This window comes from Toxotes jaculatrix, chromosome 7 (genome assembly GCF_017976425.1).
Source record: "Toxotes jaculatrix isolate fToxJac2 chromosome 7, fToxJac2.pri, whole genome shotgun sequence".
Taxonomy (NCBI): domain Eukaryota; kingdom Metazoa; phylum Chordata; class Actinopteri; family Toxotidae; genus Toxotes; species Toxotes jaculatrix.
The window spans coordinates 1,746,061-1,773,437 of NC_054400.1; the positions used below are offsets into that span (position 1 = coordinate 1,746,061).

The 27,377-nt window shown below is 44.3% G+C and overlaps 1 protein-coding gene across 5 annotated transcripts in view; it reads right to left on the reverse strand.

Moving 5' to 3' along the window:
* LOC121184122 (ral guanine nucleotide dissociation stimulator-like) overlaps window positions 1–27,377 on the reverse strand; it is a 31,576-nt gene that overhangs the window by 1,104 nt on the left and 3,095 nt on the right. The window contains exons 1-17 of one of the 5 annotated variants that reach the window (XM_041041555.1): window positions 23,203–23,559; window positions 7,284–7,588; window positions 6,925–6,999; window positions 6,530–6,723; window positions 6,000–6,124; window positions 5,513–5,728; window positions 5,266–5,369; window positions 5,092–5,176; window positions 2,976–3,053; window positions 2,581–2,670; window positions 2,433–2,465; window positions 2,065–2,186; window positions 1,731–1,826; window positions 1,401–1,605; window positions 1,078–1,152; window positions 612–878; window positions 345–459 (exon numbers count right to left, since the gene is read on the reverse strand). In XM_041041555.1, coding sequence (XP_040897489.1) covers window positions 345–459; window positions 612–878; window positions 1,078–1,152; window positions 1,401–1,605; window positions 1,731–1,826; window positions 2,065–2,186; window positions 2,433–2,465; window positions 2,581–2,670; window positions 2,976–3,053; window positions 5,092–5,176; window positions 5,266–5,369; window positions 5,513–5,728; window positions 6,000–6,124; window positions 6,530–6,723; window positions 6,925–6,999; window positions 7,284–7,588; window positions 23,203–23,379 — 2,362 coding nt within the window. In that variant the 5' untranslated portion in view covers window positions 23,380–23,559. Of the gene's footprint in view, window positions 1–344; window positions 460–611; window positions 879–1,077; window positions 1,153–1,400; window positions 1,606–1,730; window positions 1,827–2,064; window positions 2,187–2,432; window positions 2,466–2,580; window positions 2,671–2,975; window positions 3,054–5,091; window positions 5,177–5,265; window positions 5,370–5,512; window positions 5,729–5,999; window positions 6,125–6,529; window positions 6,724–6,924; window positions 7,000–7,283; window positions 7,589–17,810; window positions 18,295–23,202; window positions 23,560–27,377 lie in introns of those variants that run through there. The other 4 variants (XM_041041556.1, XM_041041553.1, XM_041041554.1 and 1 more) reach the window with 4 other exon arrangements.

A 27,377-nucleotide genomic window follows, 5' to 3' on the forward strand; every position in this document is an offset into this window, starting at 1 on the left:
ACGAAACGAGAGGAGACAGAAAAAAATCCATTGTCTGTTGTCTTTTAACAGAACAACAGAAACATATTTCTCATACAACACTTGAGAGCTGTTAAGAGGTGGTAATAACTTTTTTTTTTTAATTGGTGGCTCAGACTTGTATCCACCTGATAAAAAGCTTTTTATTAAAAAACAAAAGTCTGGTATCAGATTCTGATTCCTCCCTGAAACAGATAAACCTGTGAATGTTCTTTGTGACCCTCTGTTCACTGATCTTACTTCACTGCTTCAAATAAAAGCAAACACGTGAGAACTGAACTATTTAAAACTCAGCTTCTGGTCCAACTCAGATTTGGTTATTTTACCTTTGTCCTCAGAGATTTTCTGCATCAGCTCGTATTCCTCAGTCTTCTCTCGCTCCAGGTTGTGTTTGATCATGGCCTTCCTGATGACGGCTGGAGTCTTGTCTTGACTCGTCACCTGAATCGAGGGACAAAACAACAGAGCCTGTTACTGAATGAACGGATGAGAATGGATTTCAGTTTTTGTTTTTGCTTCTAAAGATCAACAGATCTTTGTACTTATAAAACTAACTTCTGATTTATTCCACTAACGAATCAACACTTCCTCACCAGGATGCTCTTGTACATGTTGCCGTTCTCCACGTCCAGGCTGACCCTGATGATGCAGCAGTCGTCCACCTGCTGGTTGTACAGCGGCAGCGACAGAGTCGAGTAGTTTGACACCGCCGACACTGAGCGTTTGTGCGAGCGGGAGGCCGACAGCGGGGTGGAGGAGGAGACGGAGGAGGACGAGGTGCTGCTGGAGCCGGAGGCGGAGCCGGAGCTGGAGCCCATCCCGGAGGTGTCCAGAGACGACAGGGACGTACATTCCCAGAACTGGACGGGACGACGCAGGAGAGCAGAGGAAGTGGTGAGAATAAAACATTACAGGAGGCAGAGGTTCACCTTACAGGAATCTAATTACTGTTTTATTTAGACGCTCAACCAATTTCTCATATAAAGACCAGTTTACTCTTCATGAGTACGGTGACTCAGCCTGTGAATAGAACTGTCTAACCAGTGTAAAACCAGTTACCGTTGACGTTGTATCTGCTGCTGGAGCTTCTCTCCCCAAAGCAGAGACGGTGAGTTTCACTGAAGGAGTCGACGTCTAGAGAAGGAGAAGAAACACGAGACCATCAGCAGACAGCCACACGGGGGCGACGGAAGCAGCTAAACGTAACCGTACAGATTAAACGTAAAAGTAACAGACAACTTCAGCTGTTTCCTGTTCTTTCTGCTTATGGTTACCTGACTTACACAAAGTCACAAACAAACACACACTTCAAAGTATCAAACAGGGATTCAGGAATAATCCAGTCACATGTAAATGTCTGTAGTGACGTCTTTCCTCCTCACCTTTCTCTCATGTCCTTCAGGGGAGTCGGACAAGAAGCTGGCGTTCACGTCCTCTAGGTCTGAACCACTGGAGCTGACGGACGTGACACTGAGAGCGTCGCCACTGTCCCCCCCGCCTCCTTGGTACGGTCTGTAGTGTGAGTGGTCGAAGGACTTGGAATGAGAGCCTGCGGCGCCGCCGGAGCCGGCCTCCGTCAGCTGCCGGCTGAAAGAAGAGAAGAGCAGCGGTGTGATTATAAAGTGAGTTGTACAGCTTCTGTGTAATGAAATGTTCGTCTCTCTCTGAACAGCATGTTCTGTTCCTCGCTCTGAATCAACACGGTCACTTACTCGCTCCAGCGTTTCATGATCCCTCCGTTCTTCTTGGCTCTGAGCGTGTTGCTGGCCGACTCCGACAGAGGCTCGATCTCACAGGACAGATTGTAGCTGCAGGAACAGGAAGTCAGGACGATATTAGTGTTCATTTAAACTCGTCTGGAGGATGAGACAGGACCATAGTCCGTCCTGCTGATTCAGTGCCCAGAAATCCTGCACTGATACGTCACTGAAGTGTTCTGTTTATCATCTTTTGAGAACTAACTCTCTGATTACAGCGTCTCTTCTTCTTGTTTCTATCTTTATTTCGTAGTCATCCTTCTGACATCGTACGAGTGGACTGACTGACCTCTCTGCCTCGCTGAGTTTCTCCACGCCGGCGAACCACTCTCTGAAGTGGCTGTCCTGAGTGAAACTGTAGTTGTTGGAGGCCAACTGGAGCAGTTTGATCTGAGCGATCACCTCGAACTCCTGCAGGTGGAGAGAGCAGAGCGGGAAACAGGTGAGAGAAGGAATCAGAGGGGAGATTTGAATCTGCCTGCTTTGGTTTTTGTCTGTTCTGAGCTGAAAGCTACGGGATTCTTTACCTTTAGGTCACCCGCACAGATATTTTCAAATCTTCTTTAAAAAAATTTCTTACTGTGCAGACGATTCTGTGACCTTTGATCTGCTAGGTTTGTTAGGTCATTAAACCCTAAGAAAGAAAGTTTACTTTACCTTTCTTCTCTTCTCAAAGTTGATGAGACCGCCCTAAAAAAGGAGATAAAAACATGAGTGAGTGATTAAAAAAATAAATAAATGGGGGAAAAAAAATAAAAAACTGAAAAAACAAGCTGTCACACATCATCTTATGCAGGCGTCTGACCTCAGTATAATCCTTCATGGCAGTGTCCATCATCACCAGGTCCGTCAGAAAGGTCCCCAGGTAAGGGATCGTCCCCTGCATCACCCCCTGCTCACAGAGGGAAAAGCAATGGAGGTAAAAAAATGCTGAACCTACGCAGTTCCCCGTTTGTTATACAAAACTTCTGCTGAATATGAAATATGTACAATTATCTCCCAAAACAATCAAACACTGTATCTGTCCATGAATTAAACACATTGCATTAAATTCACCTGTCACCAGGTGGAGCTGTTGGCACAAAATTGTCAGCAGCCAGGCTGAAGAACGTGCTGATCATTGATTAATGAGGTTTTTATTTGTTTTAATTTACCACTCATTGAAAAAAATATCCCTGTGTTTAGGTTTTGTGGACTCACCAGGTCTCTCTGCTGCTGGTGTCTCCTCTGAGCTCGTTTGGGGTTGATTTCCAAAGTTGCAAACTTAGAAGTTCCCTCCTAAAGAACAGTAACAGACAGTCCATCAGCTCATTCACGTTAAATACTCGTAGAACTAAACTGCAACTCTTCAAATTCTTTGTTAACTTTTCCCATAATTCACCTACGGTGCTTTATTACCTGCAAACAACACAAAAGCTCAGATATTCTGATTTGTTTCTCTTTTCTTAATTTTGATTCTTCATCACTTGGAGCTTCCACACGTCATAGATCTGCTTGTTAAACTGCAAACATCCATTTAGCTGGTGATTATGGTGCAAACTGGTCAAACTTAATGTTCACCTGCAGTTTTCCGCTGCACTGAAAATCCATTAGATGTGTTTCAAACCGATGATGATCAACATGTTATAAAATATCACCAGTGAAACATTTACACTCACAAACTTCAAATCTCTCTCACAAATAAACCTGTAAAATTAAAGTGACTCAGTCAGAATTTTTTTTAAATGCCTTGAAAGTGCACGAAGGTCAGTGACAAGCAATCTGAGTAAACTTCAGTTTCATTTTCTGAGGAGTAAAAACTTTTTTCTGTAACTACAAAGCATGACCATGAAAACTAATGTGACCATATTTTCAAAAACTTTTTCTTTACTGCTGAATTTCAGAGGGAAAAAACGTCTGATTATCCTCAGAAAAAAAAGTGGGAGAAATTCATTCTCGGAGCGTTTCCAGGCACATTCCTGAGAGTGATGTAACGCTGAGAGGCCCTCGGCAGCCCCACGTAACTCGAGCTGACTGAGTCAAGAGAACAGCGCCTGAGCGCCTGGCCTGAGCAGATAGGGCAGGAGAGCGGCGACGCCCCGAGGTGTTCATTCACGCAGGCTTCAGATTAGAGCCGTTATCTACACCTGGTGAAGGTTCCCTCCCTGTGACGTCAGCAGGGATTCCCTCAGAGGAAGCCCGTGTGCTCGCTCTCTGCTACGTCAGCAAACGTCTCGGGTTTGGAAAGAGGTGATAACACATTAACCATCTGCAGTCCTCATCTGGACACACTGAAAAGATGCTCTGTGTCTGTGTGCAACACACAATACAATACGCTCAGTTTGGAAACAGCATTTTATATCTCATTATTTTAGGATAAGTCTCATAATACTCTGTTTTCTTAATTTATATATGTTCCAATACCAACTATGAATGTATCCTACTAACACACACTGTGTGTGTGTATATCCAAAGCCTGATATATCTGATTCCTCTGAGCCACAGAGCTCCACTGTTGTCTAAAAACTATTAAAAACCAAATGTGGATTAATCCGCTGCTGAAAATATGGATGTTACTTGTGATGGACATGGGAGAAAAAGACATCAGAGACGGAGGACGGATTTTGACATTATCAGGCATGTTTAACGTGTTCAGGCCTCTTTACTACTGCAAACTAAAAACAATCTTTTATCTTTCTAACGTTTCGTGATGTTTTCTTTATGCTGAAGTTTGAAATGCCTGAAGTTGTTATGACAGCAGCAGAATATGGAACATGTAGATTTGGCGTCTCACTTCCTGCTCAGTCATGTCTCTGTGTGTCAGCTCCTGCTGTCCTCTTACCGACTGCGTCACAACGAGCTGCAAAACACTCAGGAGGTGTCGACGCTTCTCTGCATTAAACTCCATAAATCACACTAATGATTACAGAAATCTGTCAGCTGCACAGAGCCCACCCAGGACATCATGAGTAACACATGGACACTGTGATCCAAAAGACTGCGGTACAAGGTGTTCTGCCCTGCAGGATGTTTCTCCGAAGTTCCTCCACAGCTGTTGTGAGACAGATGTGAGGAAGTCCGTCGATCACCGGGTCACTGAGCCTGCTGCCATCGGCTCAGCTGCCATATGTAGGCGTTACATGACTCACACTGATTAATCGGTTTGTCTGATTAATAGAGTCCGTTTATCTCACTCCTCTATGGACATGAAGATTCTTGTCTCTTTGGCTGTTATTTCTCGTTCTAGAGTTCCTCTGTCTTTTTAAAACAGGATTTTAACCATTGTGTTCTTTTGGTCACTGTATAAATAACACAGGTTGTTGAAGCTGTGACCCACCTTCACCAGCAGCTCTCGGCTCAGGGAGTAGTTGTTGTCGTCTGAGAAGATCTCGGACAGCTCGCGGAAGGTGCGGAAGCTCTCGCTGTGGACCGACGCAGAGATCAGTGCACGAAGAACCAAAAAAACAAAGCCAACTGAGCCTGCTGATGTTAGGAAAGACAGAAAACCTACCGTGACACTTCCTCCCAGGTCCTCTTCAGGCGGTGGATGGCGTTGCACTGCAGGGCGGAGAGGATGGCACGCAGCGAGGAGAAGTTCTTCAGGATCCGACACTCCTGAACACGACAGGAACAACAACCCAGACAGACTGTGTTATGTTTTTATTTCATGACCCTGTTTGCTGCTGATCTTGTGAGACAAAGTTCTTGGTCTGATGGTAGATCTCATAAAACTCATAATGAAGACATTGGTTGCTCACCCGAGCCACGTCTATCCACCTCTCCAGCAGCCTGGCTCTCTGATTGGGCTTCAGCGTCGGGTTGCTCAGGCAGGTCGTGATGACACAGTTGGTGACGGAGTTGAACTGGGCCACAGTGGCTCTGATGGTGGGAGCCAGGTGCTCCTTCCCCTTCTTATCCCGCTGAGACCAAATCCCCCCCAGGCAGTGGTACGGCACCACCTTCTTAAACAGATCCTGGATGGACAGAGAGAGAAACAGAGATGTGAAGCATTAATAAATAATTCAAGCAGAGTTTGCTAGTGATTAGATTTTGACCCGTACTGGAAGCAAAGACATCTGAGCCTCTGTAAGCTTTGGAAAATAATCAGCTTGGATGTATCAGAAATGAAAGGTTAACGGGCCAAAAAACGGTAAAAACCTTCCGTCTGAGAATCTCTCAACATGAGCGACTGCAGAGGTGAACAGAGAATAAATCTGTTGATAAGGGAAAGGAAAACACCCTCACCGCGTCCATGAGCGTGAACTGCTCTGCGACCATGATGGGGTCAAACGACAGGAAGCTAAAAGCAGGAAGCTCGTCCTCAAAGCCGCTCTCTTCCTGTGTAGCAAAGGGGCAGCCGATGTGTTCCCCTAAAGAGCAAAAAAACAAACATCTTTTCACAACACTGCCTCAACCTGAGCTCAACCTAAACACCGCTCCTGCACTTCTTCTGCTTCAACAGCTCATCCTTTCTTTGACCTTGGTGTTTGTTTGTCTCTCCCCACACAATGTGAGAATTTCACTGAGCGCTCAGTGCTCTGATAGGGACTGTCAACGAGTTCTTATCGCCTGTACAACCAAACTGTTCTGCACAAGTATTACAACATGTGAACTGACGCTGTGTCTACGTGAAATGTGCAGCTGCTCATGAGCACAAAATGTTTGCACTGAATCCTCAACATGAAAACTCAGGTTCATCTTCTTTAGTTTCTACTGGGACACCCCCCATTCTGGAGTCCCTGCCCTGTTGTCCCTCTCCTGTCCTGCCTTCATACCATCAGGATCAGGCTCACACTGCTGTCGGCGGTGGAAGTGGGCCAGCAGGTTTCGAGCGCGGCGCTCCAGGTCCGAGCCGAGGAAGTGGAGGTGAAGGTAGGACAGGAGCTGGTGCAGACAGTCGTAGTTCGGAGGGCTCCAGAAGTCCTCAGAGTACTGGTCCAGCCACGCGCCCAGGATGGACGAGACAGTGCTGCAACGAACAGACGCAACGTTAAAAGCACAGAAAATACAAGATGCACTGATGTATACGGCAGAGAAATGACACTATAATACATGTAAAGTGATTTAATTCCATCCACAACCCGCGGAGGAGAAGCACGAGGCTCGGTGCAGTGAATGCACTCAGTGACTAACGGCGGCAGCTGGACGCCGAAGGTCGCAGCAGACTTACTTTCGCAGCTCTGTGCAGTCGTCCTGGGAAACTCTGTGTGCTGTGGCCGCAGGCACATTTTGGAGCTTGGCATACCTGAGACAGAAACACAAGTTCAGCAAGCTCATCAAGCTCAAGTTCATGAGCCAACGCATATTCTATAAAAACTATGAAAAATTACAGCTGGAGATGGTTCTTTGTAGCAACCATCTCTTCTTCACCAGGTAATTACATGAAGCATAAACGATTTTTTCACTGGCCTTCGTCCTGCTGCCCTGACTCGCCCTCAGCTCAAACTAAACGCAGCCGTTATGAACCAGGACTGACCACAGATCTGTTTTAGTCTCACTGCACTGGCTGCCAGGTGAGTCGTTCGGTACCTGTTGAGCAGGAGATCCAGCACCTGCTTGGTGGTGGCAAAGGAGCGGTAGGTGCACAGGAAGATGGTGACGTAGGTGGAGTCTTTGCCCCTGAACGCCGACACCATGTACTCCACCAGCCTCTCCAGAGTGCCGGCCTTGATGGTCCGCACCTTGCAGGTCTCGTAGAGGCTCAGGGCCGAGTCCGTCTCCACGCCCAGCCATCGCTGCCCTTTACTGGCCGACTGGTGAAGCTGCACCTTCCTCAGTGTGATGGTGAAGATGGCGTCCTCCTCGGCCTCCTCGCCGATCTCCTGCGTCGAGCTCTATAAAACAGAGGATATGAAAAATAAGACGTCAGACTGAGGACAAAGTGCTGGATTTGTCCTGTTGGAACAATCTCTTTAAATATCCATTTGGAGCAGATTAGAGGGAGCTGAGAAAAGATGCCACCGTTACCATGTGGAACGTCAAGTTAAAAATGTCTGACGTCTCATTCTGGGATGAAACCCTTTAATTATGACCATCTGTGTGACCCTGCTCTCCTCTGTTTGCTCTGCCTCTGCCTCTGAGTCACACTTTGTGATGTGCACAAACAAACAATAGCTTGTTACTAGACAGAGCTTACTGGATAAACTGGCACTACAATACAAGCTGCAGCCTGCACAGACCCACACAGGGAATTAACACAAGCCTGCAGGCTGCTGCATGTCACCATCACGGCACCGTGTTGTTGTTTTCTGCCGAATATCGAAAACAAAGATGCAACAAACCACAGTGATGTTGACAGAGCACAACAACAGTTACAGTCATGATGGGAATTCAGATTCAACGCGCATGTGTCCTGCATTAGCACTGCATTAGCCTCGTCCATATGTTTAGCTCGTTCAATTCAATTTAAATTCTATACAAAAAGGCTAAAGATGAAATAAGAAACTAAAAACATTAAAATGAATTTGTCTTCTTTTCATCATTTGGATTATCACTTCAGAATGATAAAATCTTATCCCGGTTTTATTCAAACACTTCGTACAGCTCAGCAGCGCGGCCTTTAAGTCGTAAATAACTTTTCCGACGCAGAAAAGCGTTTATCACACAGCAGCATGTGCTTCCAATCAGCAGCTTGTGTCTCTGCTGAAAAGTAAACGGTGACAGTCTGAGCACTGAGGCTGTTAAACACATCTAACCTCAACAGCAGAGCTACAGTGGCGTGAATCATTAAGCCGGAGGCCTCGATGGAGGAATGGCATGTAATCTGGCGCGCCACAGTCATCTGTCACGGCCCCTTGTTGTGCATCCTGGGAGAATTACTCATCAGAGTCAGTTTCCAAGGCTCGGTGCGACTCCATGCTTCACTGGCTGCCTTTTTTTTTTTTTTTTGTCAGGATCGATTCAGTAACATTGAGTCCCTCTGTTGTGTCTTTGTTACCGTGGAAACAAGCTCAAATGAGGCTGTGAATTTGGAAAAGCCGTGTAATGAGCGTTACAGTATCTCCGAGCACTTCCACAGCTCTAAAGTTAAAGATAGAAACCGAAAGCTGCTGGAGGAGAGACAAAGAAAGACGCCACGAGGCTCGTGATCTAACATCCTCCAAAAAAATGAACAAGCTCCTAATATTCACATAACGGTGAAGGACGGAAAATCAATTCATTCACGTTTTCTTTTGCTAATTTTCTGAAAATGATGTTGAATTTTATGGCTTGTGTTTCCTCTCACTGTTCTCCCGCGTACTACACTTTATCAGGGTCGTCTTCATGTACAACCCATCAGCTGAAGTCAGAGGGAGCTGAAGGTGTTGAAGTTTACATTCAGTGTAACTCACAGAACATCTGTCATTAAAGTGATTGAACGTCCTTTCACGTAAAACACTTCCAAAACCCTGATTCAACAAAAACACTAAACATTTCCACTACGATCAGATCAACAAAGACTCAGGCTCAGACGGAGCCTGAACATCAGTGGCCCCAGCAGAGGCCCTCGCAGAGGGTGTGACAGATGAACGGGCAGAGAGGAGACAGACCCCTGGACTGGTGTAAATCTTGTACAGTATAATGGCCGAGGCACAGCTGCAGCTGAAGGCCTTGACAGCAGGAGAGGTGCTTATCAGCCAAACCACAGAGGCCACGCTGCTATCACTCCAAGCCCTGAAAAAACATGCAGCGCTCAAGGACAGCGCCTCCCTCCATCCGCAGAGTCAGTTCTCACCATAATGCCCCCATTCATCCCCGCTCCAGAGCGGACGAGCGTTGCCATGATAACCAAACTCCAGTTAAACTACAGTTAAACAGAGACAATAAAAGCTGAGATCAGCTGAGGCTTTTTTTTTTAAAACATCTAATCTAAAATCACAAAATCAACAAAAAGAGAAACAAGTAAAGACTAAAAGTTTGTCTGTTAACCGTCAGCAGAAAGTAACAGGAACCTCACTTCTGCCATGAGAGCACTCCAGATAAAAAAAGGCCTGTAGCTTTAGACAGCGCTGGCAGGTTGGTCTGAAATCTGAAGAAGGCGATTCACACTTGCAGCTGGTGACGAGGGACTCGTCTCTCACGGCGTCTTTCTAAGTGTTTTTCTTGAGCAGCGCTTGATTTGCATGAAATTTCTTGTGAATAAGTTGAAACCTCTCGGGGGCACTTCACTGTTCAAACAGCTCAGATGTTAAAAACAACAGAGTGAGCTGCAGTCGGACTCTCTGGCAAACTGATAGAATCGGAAAGGAAATTCTGTGGAAATACGAGGGAAATCCCTCTGAAATCTGGTCAAGAAGCTACAACCGCTGTTTTCTTTTTTTAAATGTAGGTTTGTCTCACATTCCTTCGTCCTGACTCAGTGCTCAGCCAACCAGACCGACAGGGACTCACTGGAAGTCACAGACTCCACCATAACCCAGCATCTCACTGCATCACCCCGACACGTAGGAAAGAAAGAAGTCCATCATTCAGTGCTCAAACCTACGGCCTCTGCTGTACACCTGTGGCTTTCAATGGGGACCTTCAGTTTATCTGTGAAGCTGGTGATATTCATCCATCACTATGCATCCCAGCAGTTACACCGGAGGGAAGGTTTTTATCTACTGGCTGATCTCCAGCAGGGAGTGAAACTGGGTCGGGGAGCATTTACAGTAAAAAATATCCATGTGTGTTTTATCCATATGTATCAGATGGGAGGTGGTTTTAACATCAGAGCAAATTAAATACAGACAACTGAGTAATTAGCTCCAGAGCAGCGCATCGTTACCGTCTGAACATCCTGAGTAAGCAGGTTAACGCAGCCCACCTGCTGCACCGAGCAGCTCCAAACCTTGGGAGCGTTTGTCAGTGATAATTAGAACAAATCAAACGGTCACATTACAGCAGAGGAGCCACATTCAAATCTATAAACTCGATGGATGACAATGACAACCGCATGAGACCTGCACATAAATATAAATGTGTGAACTTAACAGTCGTGATAAATGCAATGCAGAACTCCTATCTGAATTTGCCTAATTAAATTCTGAAAGGAATATTCTCTAAAGTGTTTCTCGGACGAGTTTCTGAATAAAATGAGAAAATGGGAAAACTCCAGCAGGGTCCACAGAAATGTCTGGCATCCAGGATCAGCCTCCTCCACACTTGTTCCAGCACTTATCAGATTTACATTCACCTACACCATCGTGACCATGAATGTACATGTGGACCGGAGGAATGTGAGGCGAATAAAAGTGTCAGCGATGAGCGATGAGGCCGAGGAAAGGAAATAAGTCTCCAGAGAAAGGAAAAGGGAAAATCAAGTCACATGAGCCTCAGTGGAGGATGGTCTGAACTGTATGAATGGATCCACTGTTTTCTTTGATAAATCACTTAAATTAATGTTTATAATATAAACCATAGAGCTAACACGATGCTTCGCCACAGTTACAGGATGCGTGGGTCACTTCAAAGTACAGAAACCTCACTTTCTTTTATATCTATATATATCTATATCTATATCTATATATATATATATATATATATATATATATATATATATAAGCCTCCATCTGTAATAAACTGTTTGACTGTTTGGAGGAGTGGGACTCTCCCTCAGTGTTCATGGCTGTATGAACTGTTGGCTGACCTGCTCATCAGCTCAGAAACACAATCGCGATTCTTTATGTGGAAATCAACAATGTTTATCTCTCATAACAAACCTCCCGCCTCTCTATCTGATGGTTTACAGTCTTTATAAACATCCACCTGGCACAGGAAGTAAAGTAAAGCCTGGTTTGCAGCCAAATCCCCCTCGAGGCCAATCAGCGCTCCGGGAGCGTGTTTGGAGGCGTCTGCCAAACGATGACGCTCATCCACAGAAAACACACCTGCTTCGAAAGCGACGGTCCTAAATGAACCCTCAGAAAGCCCCTCAGAGCTCAGCAGGGAAACCCCCAGTGGAAACAGAGAACCTGCTCCCAAAACAGTCAACAGCTAAACAAAGCCAACAATAGACTGCATCCATTACAACCCTGTAGCACAAGCCAGTGACTTCCCCCCGCTAACAATGAGAGCTGGAAACCAGTGAGACCGTTTGGATGTGGGGCAAGAGACAGAAGAGGAGAGGAGGGCGTAGCTGAAAGTCCAGAAAACTCTCACATGGCCTCGTTTAGAAAAGTTTTCACGTAATCTCTCACTGCACGTCACTGAAGCTACGAGAGCCGGTTCAATGATTACACCTAGATGTTCTCCAACTGACTGAGAAACATAAGTGTCTGAGTATTCAGGAGAAGATTTCATTTGTAAAGTGGGTGATAACTCAGAGCTGATCACCGAGCAGTTTTCATGTTACAGAGAGTGAGTGAGGGACGAAGTAGCACAGGTACAAACCACCTTTCTCTGATCCTTCTCTGTAAAAACTCAGACTCCTGTCTGATAGAACAGAAACGGTACTTTCCCTAAATCTCTGCTCCTCTAAAAGGTTCTGGATCGTTTCTCTTTCCCGTTTACCACAACGACAAATGGGCCTATTTTTGCCTTTGCTCGTGCCTCTTCCAGCAGAAACCTGACATGAACATGAAGAGATTTTTCTGTGAAATTAAGTTGACAGAGCGGCCGTGGGCCAAAGAACGACTGATTAGATTTTGCAGATGACCTCAATCTACATTTCCTGCCATCAGCTGATTGTATTTTTATTTAGCCGTGACTTCAGATGCATTTCAGATCTTCTGGGTGTGCGCAGTGTCAAGAAATTACTGTAAATCCAAAGTGACAGGAGTGATTTGGTGCAGCGGAAAGTTGGAGGATGCTTGTTTTCTTTCAAGTGCCCTCGAGTTGTTTGTACTTTTTGCTTCTTCGCTTCGCCCCCACACAGTTCAACCTTTTCTTTTTTCCATCAGCGGCACACGCATCAAAACCAAACCTGAGCCTTGATTTAACCCGTGGCCGAGTGCCCTCCTCACCAAACTTGGTGACGGAGCTGTTGTGACAGGTATTAGTAATACACACCGGCGGCTAAACTGGATTGGTCAGCCATTATCAATCACTAACACGCGTGTGCAGAGTTCCATGAGGAGAATAAAGCTCTCATCTTTCACTGGAGCCTGGTGGGTTTCTGGCAGCGAATCCCAGTTTCTTCTATTTATCTATCAATTAAATTAATAATTTTAATAATAAATCTGACCCAAAAAAAAAAGGTTTTCTGTCAAACTATTGTTTCTTACATTGGATCACGGTTGTTTGTCACTAGTGAAACCAGAGAATTCAGAATCCATGTCAGAGAGACTGAAAACAGCCCAATCAATCCTCAGAAAACAACACCGAGGCCGTTCTGTCCTGTGGGAGAGAAAAACGTCGATTCTTTAAACACAAACACACATCCAAAAACTCTCAGCTGTGTCCAAACACCGTGCAGTGGAGACCTTCACCCCTCCTCCACCACAGGAACCAGATAATCCTGCTCAATCAAATCAAATCCCTCCAGAACCTTCTCCCCAGCTCCGACTGGCTTTACTCTATAAAGAAAAATAAAAAGGATTTGAAATAAAACAAGTTGTTGTTTTTCCCATGTTTGAAAGGCAAACACAGGCTGAGTTCCTGAACTTTATAATGTCCTTTCTCTATGTGATCAAAAGTTTTTGTGTCGTCTGCAGGAAACTAATGTCTCAGCTGTTGCTAAGAGCACGTTTTGGTTTTCAGATGTCCTCCCATTTTTATTCTAAAGTTTCCGTTAAGACGTTTAAGACTTCAAAGTTTGAAACCACCTGAGTCTGTCCAAAAATCGACTGAGTCAGTGGCTGGGATTTCTCTCCGTAGCCTTCAGAGCAAAGCTGCCAAAACTAAAACCTGAGCTCACAAGGAATCTGGCAACCAGCGCTACAGCAGGAGAAAATCTTTGTTAAGAAACAGTCACAGCACATAACTCTGCCTAAAATAAAACAAATCATCTTCTTCATTTCTGCTTCTGCACGGTTTAAACACACGAGATACATAACGAGACCCTGTCTCCAGCCTTAATGCAAAGAAGGCCAACTCTCAAATACAAGACTGATATCAACCTTCTCATCTCATTTCCAGAAAACAAGCAACTAAGTACATTTCCAAAAATGCTGAAGCATTCCTTTAATAATCTAAGTTTTATAGACGCTGACAGATTCATGTCTCACGATCTGATTTTATCCCACATTTTAATTCAGCCCAGATGTGAAACTTGAAAAGGCGACTGCATGCAGCCTGTTGATGCTCAGGCTGATTAGAAACCGTCATGGAGGGAAAACAAGTCGGATTTGGGAAACTCAGAGCTGAGCCTTCGAGTGGGAACTTCGGTTTACATGTTTTTAAAGTTGCCTTATGTAAAACCAGTGCTGGTAATTAAGACGACACCAGACACTGAGAGCAGAATCAGACAATTTAGGTGAACTTGGAGACATAAGCATTTTTCCAGGCGTCGGGCCTTCACATTCCAGCTGCTGTCTGTTCCTGTCGTTCTGTCTGCGGCTCTGATCCACCACTCGCTTGTTGCTCGACTCTTCTAAATGAACGGCAGAAACAAAAAGCTCCTCTGAGCCGAGTCGCACGGTTCCTGGTTCTCACCGCGAAGCTCAGCCAAACCTCCGCCTACTATACCTCAGTCAACGCTCATCCTAACGCTCACGCCGCAGTTCACGTCCACTCGCTCACGCTCCATTCTCACTGCAGCTCAGTGTCCCCATACGACCCCACCCCACCGTCCTCCCCACCCCACCGTCCTCCCCACATGTGTCTCAGATCTGATATTTTCCAATCAAAAGCTCATTAAAGTCACATTTTTCCACTGCAGATCTGGGTCACATGGATGAAATTAGATTATGAGACTTACAGTTTAACCTGCAGCAGCATAACAACAGCAAAACTTCAAACCAGTGTTGTGTATTTTCCTGTTTTTGTAATGAGACACTGTTTGTTTTTCATTCCATGTGAGATTATTTCTTCCATGTGGGAGAACTAGAGTTGTACTGTGTTATTATGTCATTCATGTGGGACCACTTGTAAGCTTAGCTGAGTCACTGTTAGCACTGCGGACAACCTGACCATGACAGAGGGAAAGCAGCTGTTACAGCAGGCCTGCGTCTCTGATTTCACTCAGCTCAGTGTCGTACAGCGCGTAGATTCCTCTTCCAAACACAATCCAACACAGAACTGTGCAAAAGGTTCAGCTACTAAAAGTAAAGTGAGGACGTTTCCATGAATAATGAGTTCTTCAGTGGGTTGAGTCTGTCTCTGGGTCTCTGTCTCTGCATGTGATCGCAGACTGACTCCATGATAATGAGATCAGGACTCTGTGGGTCGGGGAAGACGGTTCTCTAATTGTCCTGCTGCAGAATGAGCGTGTGACCAATCAGACGTCTCCTAATGAGACTGATGACAGATAAAAATCTAAATCTCTAAAGAGCCTCAACCTTTTGCACAGCAGTGTAAGTCCCTCTGAAGCATGACAGTGAAACAGAACCACAGAGACAGCTGGAGCCCTGCTGTCCCACAGTCTCGATCTGGTCTGGTCTGGTTCGGGGAGTCCAGGATCTGCAGGTCTCATTCTCTGATGCAAACTGAATGAGCTGTTTGCTGTTTAAATCGTCTAAGACTCCCTGAGACAGTCTCAGTGAACAGGAGTCTATTCTTTGTCCAGCAGTGTTTTATGTGGGACTGGCCCCCGATCCCACTGGTTTGATGCTGGGCTGCCGTGTTTGGAGAGCTCTCAGAGCTCCACTCTTAATTATGACTATTTTTAGCTTGAATGCCCTGTTTTGTGTACTGTTTGCATGTTTGCAGCTTTTCTCATCTGTGTCAGAGCTGTTTACTCCACTCCCATGAAAATACGATTACAGTGGGACAACATGGTTACATAAATTCAAACAAAACATACAGTATATAACGGAGGCTTAAACTCATAATATGCAAACAGCTGACTTCCACACTGCTTTCTCTTTCCCGTCGCACACAACTGCAATCAAACTTTGGCAGTTTAAGACTCACAAGCTTTGTGATGTTTAAACTATATCGACCTTAAAAAAAAAAGAAAAACTTCATATTTGTAATAAAAAAAAAATCTAAAGAATTAAAACTAAAAAATTTCTGTCACAGTCCAACACGGCTGTAACTCGACCTGGTGCCAAACCTCCATTTCAAAGCCATCTGATCCTCTCAGCTCTGTGATACAGTACACACAGGCCGATGTTGGTGCTGTTAACACGGAGCCAGAGAGATCAACAAAGGACTGAATCCAAGCCACCACCACATCAGCCCCAGTGACCCCACATACTGTAACAGAACCTCGGCATCAAATAACGTTCAGCTCAGCCTCTGGACTGAGGGAAGAAAGGCTCCGACTGTGGAGGAAACCTCTCGGCCTCTGCGGGACGGGGATTAAGCATTAGGTAATTCTGTTAGAGGAGAGGATTAGATCAGAGCGAAGAGACGAAGCAGAGCAGGTTGCCGGAGACCAGAGACCGGCGCTACCTCTCTGAGCTCAGGACACGCTAAGGCAAACATAAGGGTTTCAATAAGGGACCTGTGATATCAGTCCAGGTCTGACTGATGACAAACAGAAAGCCAGAAAGAGAACGCATTATCCCGTCCAAGTGGACAGACAGAGGACAGCAGATCGTCTCCACATGGTATCAGTTATGATGTCGTCCTTGCCCGGTCCCGGGCCTTACATAAGCCCAATAAATATGATTACTCATCCTCCCTCCTTATCTGACTAATGTACGGGATGTAAGGAGAGCGGTGCTGCAGAATGCTCCACCTAATCCATGAAAAAGGACATTTTCACAGATAACAGTGAAACTCTATCTTTGTGTTATGGGTTTAAAACGAGACCGATGCTGAATGTGGAGATGAAGATAAGTTTAAGAGCATGAACAAGAGTAAATACAGTGAAGTGCCAGACAGGCATTAGGTAAATATTCTCTATCTCTGAAACACACTGTGATCACAGAGCTCACTGCAGTTAGACGCCATGTCTGGTCATCGGTGCCATAAATCTGCATAACTTGATGAATTACATCATTTGAAATGGATTTCTGCAGCAAACAGACATAATGTAATGCTGTTTTCCTCATCTCTCACGAGACTGAACTAAAAATCTTCAGACTGTCAGTGGGACAAAGAAAACAATCTGAATATGTCAGCTTGGGGTTTTGAACGTTTTTGTGCAGATTCTTGGGGCATTTCGTGATTTTTGGACGCTCTTCGCTGCAGTTTAACACGATTCCCTCTCATAAACGCAGAGAATTCACATAACTTGATGGATTTGCCATACCCTGGCCTGATTTGTTTTCAGCTTCACTGACACACAAAGTACAAACAGTACATTCAGAAGACAAAGTGGAAAACAATCTGACATGACATGCTGATGTTCTCAAATGTCAATATTAATATTTCATTACATTTGGTAAATTCTGACTCACAGACACCTTTAGAGGTTTCAGTTTGGTACTGGATTGAATGAGTGTGGGCGCAGAGGGGGGAATAACAACCACAGGGGAGAACCCTGAGAAAAAAAGCAAGTCATCCTGTAACAGTGCTGTTGTGCCAGCGCCTGAGGAGAGTCACAGCAGTCACGTTATCTTTCACTGTTTGACTGTATGTGGCACACAGGTGCTATTTTACAAGCCCGCAACGCCTCCGTGACTCTCCACTACACAGAAAACTCCCCCGTACTTTCCAACCACTCCGTAATATCACAGTGATGAGCTGCTCCTACAGCATCTGCATGGTTAGAATACAGATTTACAAACACAGGATCAGTGGGTGTTATTAGATTATGTTAGAGGTGTAAGGCAGAAAAGGTTATTTACTGTATATTTAGGATATATACAACTGTTTATACGTTGTTTAAAAATGTAATAAACTGTTTATTTTTTGGTAAAATCAGATCCGGAGATAAAACAGGATCAACTCAGAATATCACCAACGTTAATGATCCAACGATCCGCCCGATCGTCCTCATAATAACAACACAACAAACCGCATCAGCTAACGGACCTCGGTCGCCTCACACCCCCGCCTGTCCTTCACCCGTACCCCGCCCCGGCCCCGCCACCTCCTGCTCCTCACCTCCAGCAGCGGCAGGTCCGGGTCCAGGTGCGTGAAGCTGTGCAGGACCACCGGGCTGCGGTCCTCGACCACCTCCAGCTTCACCCCGTCCCAAATGCTCCGGACCTTCCACGACGAGTCAAACATCTCGACCAGCTGTCCCGGCTTGACGCTGTGCGCCTCGGCTTGCATGCCCGGGAAAAAGACCATGGATGCCCGCGGAGCCGAGTGTTCAGTCACAGCAACGGTAGCGACATTTTTACTGTTTTTAATTTGTTTCTAAAGCGAAGACTCACTGCTTCTGTCCGAGGTTACGGCGGCTGCGACGGATCATCGCCGCTGTCTGATGCTTTCGGAAGGATCATGACTCACTGTGGGGCTTTTCTAAACCCCGCCCCCTGCCCTGAGCTGCCTTCATGGCTGTCGGAAATATCAAAGCCCGAGGAGTCACGTTCTTAAAATACTCTATACGCTGCGCAGCGGCGGAGGAAGAGCTCAGATCTTTCATTTAAGTAAAAACAGCAACGTTACAGTGTAGAAATACTCGTAACATGTACTACATGTTAAACTCCAGCATTCAAAGTACAAAAATATTTGTCAAAATCAAATTCTGCAAATCACCAAAGGTAAAAGAACAGAAGAACAACAAGAAAAAAAAACCCAAAGTAAAAAAAATAAAACTCACGTAAATTTAATAGAAAACAGATCTCTTATAGGAACTAAGAAACTGGCTAACTAACAGCTTTCCTGCAACAATGGAAGTAAACAAAGCCAATTTCCACAAGAGCCCATTTTGGCTGATTACAAATATTTTCAAGAAAAATACTAAATTAAAATCAGAATTTTGTTTTGGGGCTACAGAAGCATTAGAGTTCCTTAATGTAACAAATACCATGTGATATTTCATAGAGGCAAAACAACTACTTTTATCACAAAGCTTTTTTTGTTTTCTGACAACCTCTGTACTCTAAGCTAAGCTAGATGAGAAGTTGCACACAACAAAGTACAAGTCTACGCGGTGTCATTGAAGGCAGCGTTAAACTCCTCCACTCTTATGTCATGCCTTTGGGAAATGATGGCAGAGAGTTGTTTTACTCTCACTATGGCAGCAGGCTGGTATGGGAAAAGAAAACACACGTATGTACAGCTTACTGTCCCTGCTGTCTGCTGAAGACACACATTTACACTGAGCCAACAGCCGCCTGCACAGAGGTGGGACGATGAGACGCATTCACTCAAACACTGCTCTGAATTCAAGTAAAATACTACACTGATAACAGTCTTTAGTTTCATCCCTAATCTCCATCTTGACTGACTAAAATATCAAAACAGTGCTTACACGTTGAATGGATAAAAAAGTCAATGGTTCAGTAACAAATAAAATATATAAATATTATAACAGTATAACACTCAATACTACACTTTTTATTATCAGTTAATCTGCAGATTATTTTCTTGAATAAATAGTAAAACATACAGACTCATCAACAGATTCCCAGGTTTCCAGAGCCGAGGGAAACATCTTTTAAAGTCTTATTTTGGCTGACACGTTTTAAAAACCCAAAGATGTCGAATTTACCATCATGTAAAGCAAACAAAGGCAGGACATGCTTTTTGAATATTTAACTGCTCCGTGGCTTCAAGATTTCTTCACAACAAAAGGAAACTGTTTGTAAAACAACAGCCCAAAATTATGTCCCTGAACTGATCAACCATCACAACAAAGTTTGTCTGAAGTCCATTCATTATTTGATGGATTCTACTGTGCAACATTTCAGGAGACTTCTCACAGCAGGAGCTTCTGTGGATTCGACATCTAACACTGCCTCCTACTGGCCAGTGTGGGGAAGAAATGTCAAGACATTTATTAGTAAGATATCCATCATCTTAATAAGATGCCTGCCAAGCTTTTAAAATGATTAGGAACTCAAATGAATTCAGCATGTTTGGAATGAGCAGCAGATGTAAAAAAAAAAAAAAACAAATGAACACAACAGACTGGCAGTCTGTTCTTACAGAAAACTTTAATTAATAATATTTATGTCCAAAAAGTTTTTGAAAGAGGACTACACAGTGAAACTGGCTGTTCACACCGACGCACCGGCAGGAAGAACAGGTGTGAAAGTGATTTAGCAAATTTAAGAAAAACATCTGCTGCACCAGCTGCGGCTGAGTCCAACCACAAACACGTCTGACCTCACCGGCCTTTTCTCATCGCCGAGCTGCTGCGGCTCACAAATCTGCAGCTGCTGTGTGTTTGTGTGCGGGGGACAAAAGAAGGGGACGAAGACAGCGGTGAAGGTCAATACTGATTCTACTCATCTGAAGTTACTAACAGCTGATTGGTAGCTGCTGATGACGGACTGATAGCTGACAGGAAATAAAGATAAACGGCCGTCTGAGGTTTTTGAATAACAGTAGCTGACTAAACAATATTAGCTGTTCTGGAAAATTCTACCATGTCACATGAGCTTCCTCAGAAGAAGGAATCTGCCCCTTTTAAAGGCTCATGAGACAATTTGATAAGGTGGTTTAGATTTGATTTTAAAAAATGGGCTAGCTAGTTTTCTATTTCTTTCCACTTGGATTATTCCCCAGTATTTTATTTTAAAATAATTATTTAATTTTCCACCAAAACACTAAAATGTCTCTTTCTGAAAGAAAGGCTGAAGTGGAGGACAGAGTTTTAAAGGATGGTTCACACCCACTGATTATCTCTTTGGAGTTTAATGTGACTACTTCCTGTCTCATCTGCAAGAAGAACACTGTCTTCTTTCAAGATCACAAACTCAGCAACATTCCTGGGCTACGACCAAGAACAAAATCCTGATCAAACACTGAATACTTCAACATTCTGGAGACATGAAAACTGCAAAGTCACTGAATATTGTCACTGCTCAGAACTGATCAGCCATTAGCAGCAGCTTTATTGGTAATAATATCTGTCTTCCAGAAAAACCCACATGGGCCGAATCCCAGAATCCTCTGGGCCGGGCCAACCTTCGGTCTGCTGTGATTTAACTAAAGCTCCTCTTCCATCTGCTGGAAATCAATACCAGAGGATGTTGTTGTGCTGCTGCTGTGGCTCTGGCTGATGCTCCGACATGTTTTACTGTTCCCTGAGGAGGGTGACGCTCACTTACATTCTTACTCTCTCACAAAGAAACACACAGGCTTTTCCTCATGCCTGTGCGGACACGCAGCACAATAATTAAAGAAGTCGATAACGTTCACAAAGACTACGACACACGTCCAAGTTCGAGAGGAGGCCTCGCTCGACGTCAACAACCAAAACTGTCGAAACATCTCCGTCACAACGAGGTTGAAATTAAAATCAGAGCCGTGACATCAGGAAGACATTTTAGGCCTGATGACACCAAACAAGGCAAAAAGTTCTTGACAAATTTTACTTCTGTAAAACTCCTGTCAGGATGCCATTTAGCAAGGCACTTCACCCCCGGTGGAGGCTTGTGGTCGTGCTGGGCTGCTGCCAGGTGCACAATGTTCCCAGAGCTCCACAAACAATAAATCTGAAACAAATAGAAGCTAATGAGAGCGCCAGACATGGACAGAGGGAGTTACACAACAGGGAAAAAATAAATAAATAAAAAGAGAATAAACTGATTAGAAAACTGGTCACTGGACATAATTTAGCTGTGAGAGTACCTTACTTTTTTCAACATGTTTAAAGCTGCACTAATGTTTAATGTAAAAGGAAGCAGTTACAGTAAAGTGTCTGTGTTTGCTAATAATGTGCAGGTAGTTATGTCACAGCGACATCAAGCAGGGACGAAAGCAAGAGGAAAAGAAACTGAAAGAAAGGCACCGATGCTAAACGCTCAGAGAACATCCTGCTCCTTCTGCACCTGTGAAGTCTGCATGAACACTTGTTTACCTGAGCCAGACGACAGCTCATCATGATGATTGGCAGGTGCTGGGGTGACATAACCTGACCCACTGAGTGGGAAGACAAAGGTACAAACAGCACACTTCATAAATCCTCAGGGAGAAATGTGGCAAACCCAGAAGTCTTGGTGTCAATTATTAAGTGCATTTTTTTCTATTTAGCTCTAAATCACAAATAATAATTTGCCTTTAATTGAGACTAGATCCCCTCCTGTCTGAGGATCTCTGACTGGACACAGACTGAGGATGCTGACAGCGAGAAGTCAAAGTCAGAAATATCACCTGGGGGTTGGCTTCTATTTTAAAAACCAATCAGACTCGTAAAATATTTCTCACGGCTGCTGATTTTTAGAATCCCACGGCCTGGGCGGGTATGATGTGGGCAGAGGAGAGGTCGGCTTCCTGCCCGTCCCGTTGTCTGACAGCTCCTAACAGAAGCAGACAGCTGAGGTCAGGCCTCACGTCGCAGTGGAGGCAGAACACTGTAATGACGGTTAATGGGATCAGATTATAGCCAGAGAGGCATCGACTCTTTCATTTCAAATGCAGCAGTCGATTTCCACTGCAGACGTGATGCAAGCGTTTGTGTGTTTACACTGATTATTCACTCAAGAAGCGACCTGAATGTCGTGTTCCTGCTTTTGGCAGCTGGACAAATTTCCAGGCAGACGTTCTTGACTTAGAACATAAAAACAGTTTTTAGTCTTTTGGGGCAAATACATTTCAAGTCTAAGTTATGTAAGATAAAAGTTTGTCTATAAAATGTCAAACAACGGTGAAATTAAATGGTTCATTAAAACATAAGCAAACGGAAAATAATTCCCATCATAGTCTCCCAGAATCCAAGGCAACGTCCTGAAACATCTTGTTTTGTCAACACGATACAGATAAAGAGACGAGCAAACATCACACCAGAGACACACTTTACATGATGAAGCCTCCAGGACACCTCACACATTCAGTCTGCACTACTGAAGTCAAACCAACACGTCTCTGAAACCATTTCAACAGAAGCTCAGCATCAGAGCCTGAATGAAGGGAAGACTTAGAGCAGGGACGATGTATTAGGCTGCATTAGTGTAAGTGGGCGGAGCTTATTAGCTGCCACCTGAGTGAAACCTGCAGTAAACAAATCAACCAACAAAAAAGAAACGGCTTTTCTGCTTTTAGAGGGAAATTATGCTAATCACGTGATCATCTCATCAACCAGTCAAATTAAAAGCACCTGAACTGGTCAGTGATTGGCACTTATGTGTAATTAACCTTTATAAGGATAAATGTGTCAGCAGGTAAATGGTATCATTATTTAGTCCTGACATGGTTAAACCATCAATTCAAGAGACTGTGAATCACGTTAGTAAAAGCAGGATGACCTTTCACCTTTCACAGAAACTGTTCAGGCACAAAACACTAGTTCAACGTGTCCTTCAACAACAAGCAGCTCGGCTCAGTTTACAGTTAGTCTCACTGGATAAAACATGTCTGAAAATATAAGAAAACATCCAACCTGCAGTCCAACCTGTCTGCCTCCTGATCTCCTGACCGTCCGGTAATAATCCTCGCCGTCCCAGTAGACACCTGTCCTGACCAGCAACCCACAGGTCCACTGGCTCCGGCACCACATCACGATTTCACTCAGAACCAGACCAGAAACCTCGGGGGCCCAAATCCTCCCGGAACCCATCAACGAGCCTCAGGCGCTCCCACTCCCCTCGTCACAGATTGGCCAGAGCCCCGCAGACGCTGTGCTCACACGTGTTTACTTTACAGCTGTGTCAACAACACGAGGAACAACACTGGAAAAAATTAACTTGTGCTGGGAAACAAGAAAATAGGTTCGTCCATGTCTGTCAAAGGTTAAGTGAAACTATTTAGTAACAGCGCTAACAACAACAGCACTGCAACACTGTGGTGTCAGACACTTTATAACAGCTGAACAGAAAATGAAAGTTAAAGAAGAGGCAATGAAAATAAAAGGGACTTCCCTGATTGACTAAAGGCGGGAATTACATCCATCAACCAGAACAACAGCATTCTCTGCACCACACGAAAAAACTGAACGTCTCCTGACTGTTTTTCAGGCTTTGATATAAATCTGCACTTATCTGTTAATGGGAAACATTCTCTACACAGAGCGAGGTTACAACAGTGTCATTCCATTTCTAAACAATCCATCCATCCATCAGCTGCCATGAAGGTGCTGGAGTCAGTCCCAGCAGACACCGGCTGAGCTGTTTGTTTTCTCCGTTTGTTTCTTATATGTTGTTGCTCTTAATTTACCTTGGTCGTGTTGGATTCTTTCTTCCCTCTTCCTCTTTTCTGGTTATTTCCTTTTTTACTTCAAAATGTGCTGATGATGTATTTATATGTCCTGTGCCTATTCTCTTACTGTATTTCGTCTTTTATTTTGATTCACTTGAATTTACTGGTTGTTTGTCGTTTCTTTCTTTCGTGTCTAAAGTAAAAGTACAAACACGTCAGTATAAAAATGCTTCATTACAAGTTCCTGCATTAAAAACCCGACTGAAGTAAAAGTACAATGTTCTTAAAGCATCAAGAACAAAAGTCCTTTGTGATGAGAAATGTCTCTTTGAAGATTCTGATTATCACTAATAAACATCTGAAACTTGACCAGGAGACGCCGGACAGTGAGACTGATAGCGGACACGGTTTTTCGTGTTATGTCCTGGGCCTATTCTCTTACTGTACGACACTGGAGAGTCGTTGGCTGTTTCTGTTTCTCTTTTCTAAAATGCCCACACGGCTTCTTTCAAACGCCTCACTGTGTGCTATCATGTGCCATCAACATCGACAGTAAATCCAGGGACTACAACCTGAAAACAGCTTATTGAAAAGGTTCCTCAGGTTCTCTGGAGTCACGGAGGGAGACATGATCGCTCCTGTTATTAGACTGCAAATCAACCGCATGTCAGGAATAAACATAACCAGGTAGAGACAGGATGAAAAACAGGTGTCATACAGAAATATTACCGGGGTTTTACTGAGGCATTGCTGTGTCATGCACTTCTGTATGAACTTAATGGACAGACATAGTACACAGGGCAGGATACAAGCTCGCCACAACACAGGGCCTGTTACCACGTAACCACTGTCATAGTAACATGCTTTCTGTCGCACAGCTTCTCCAGACACAGAGCAGTCAGAAACACTGACTGTGAGAGCAAAAGAAATCAGAAAACATGTCAGTCCTCAGCACAGATGTCTCTCATCTGCACATGAAACTGTCCAATGATGAAACTGAATGAAAGAGATTTCAAAACGGCCTCTCTACGGAAAAGATACTGAATAATTCAGGCGGGTAACGGAGGTGAATGAAGAGCAGTGCAAACTGTCCAGCAGGGCTGCAACTAACTTACTTTCATCATCGAACATCATGTGCCACTTACTGCTGTGACCGACCGATTCCTCTTTTAAAAGAAATGAATTTAATCAGTTACAATCCTTAATATTTCTATTTCTGTAAATCTGCATCGCGAAATAAGCCGTGAGCACGGCAGCGATCCACCCCAGCTCCCCGGGCGCCTCACCAGGCAGCCCCCTGCCACAGCGTCTCTACTGCATGTGCATGCCTGTGTGTGTGTGTGTGTGTATGTGCATGCCTGTGTGTGTGTGTTTGGTTCACTTGCTGTGAGTAAAATGCAGAGAGTCATTTCCCCAGCTAGAGGGATCAATAAAGTAATAAACTTTAAAAGCAACAACTGGTGACTTCTTTTGAGTGAGAATACGTCGATATTATGTCAGTAATATTGATGTTACTGTAGTTTAGGGCTGCAGCTAACGATTATTTTCATCATCACTTCATCTGATGATTATCTTCTCTATTAACTGATCAATCATTTTGACATAAAATATCAGAAAAAAAAGATTAAAACAGCCAACACCCTGTTAGACCACAAAATGCATCAAACTGGTAAAGCTAGAACCAGGAAATGTTTGCCATCGCTTTCTGTTAATTGATTAACCCAGGACAAGGTGTCCCAGTAACCGACAGAGACAAGAAGAAGCTTCCCATTCACACCGGCTGAAGCAGCTCGGTCGGGCAGCTGCCTCTAACAGCCTCTGGATTTATTCCCTGCCATTATTTCAGCCAGCAGAGTCATTCAGGTGCTCCTCCTCCAAGGTCCTGGCATTTAAAAATGCTTTCTCATGCCAACTGCAGCCAACTGGGGATCACTGGGAGATCAGCTCCGCTCTGAGGTAACCTGACAACCGTTGCCCAGGCAGAGAAAGACATAAACCTGTAAAGCTGCCTCTCTTTGTTCAGGAAATTGTACTGTCAGAAAAATAATTCTGTGCTTCTTATTGACTTTTATTTTTGATAGACTTGACTTTACTGGTTGTTTGTTGTTTCTTTCTCTTGTGTCTAAAGTGAAAGTACAAATACGTCAGTATAAAAATACTCCATTACAGGTTGTGGATTAAAATATGAAATATGGAACTTTCTAACCCTGTGTGTTCAGACAACAGCTGCTTAATGAAGCTGGTCAGTTTCAGGGGGTAAACTGTTTCCTGTGAGCAGGAGGGAAAGAAAACGGCAAGAAAAAAAAATCCTGAAGCTAAATGTCGATTAACCTTTTTTACTCTACAGGACAGTGTTCTCTGCTATCCCCTCCCTGTCCAGCAGTTGTCCCCACTGTTCCCACCTTTCCACACCACCTCCACATCCACCTCCACACCCAATTCCCTCATCAGTTCCCCTGTATACAAACCTGCCCCTGAGCCACTGTTGCCCTGACAATCTGTCTATCAAGCCGCTGGCTTTCCACCCTTCTGCCTGTTTTTTTTTGTCCGCCTTGTTTCCCAACCTTGTGCGTGCTCTTTGGACTTCTGTGTGTTTATGCCCCTTCGGACTTGGCCGCCTGCTGCTGAACCTTGTATCAGATCATTTCTGGGGGCTTTATGAAGCAAGTGGGAGCTAAGAGTGAGGGACTCATCGTACACTTACTGCCCGAGGAAGAAAATCTGCACACTGTGGTTAAAACGACTAAACACTGGGAAGGTCTGTAATTGTGTTTAGTCAGATTTCACTGTTGATCATTAGTTTTTACAAGTAAATACTCCACTTATGATGCCCATTATTTGTTGACACTTGAATAAAATAAATTCCTCAGAGTCGACACTTGATGAACGTTCCCAGTGAACATTATCAACCAGTCTGCAGACGTTTCCTTTAAAGCCGAGCGACAGTTTGACAGCTCGACCACTGGCAGCCGAGAACCGTCGGCTGCTGTTAGACTTTTTATCGTCGGTGGCAGATTTCTGCACTTCACTGTTTTTCTGACCTGCTTCAGAAACAACTGATCTGAAAGTTAAAGTCGACCGCGGCCGATCAGAGCTCACAGCTCCGAAGTGAAGGATGACAGTGTTCAGTCTTTGAAAACCGATGTCCTCAGAACTGCTGCTTAATTAATCGGGCTGATGGTGAAATTCAAAAATTCATTTTTATAACTTTTAGTAAAATCTAGCCAGTAACCACAGGCTAATGCACCTTTTGTTTCATGACTGAGATAAACAGCTGGTGGCGCCAGTTCTCCTGCCAGGTGCGATTAAACTGCAGCAAGAGGATGCTAATGAAAAAATAAGAGAAATGTGACATTTCTGATGTTTGACGTGATTAATTAGCTGCCGATCAACAGCAGCTGTGGTGCAGAGGCTTCAACA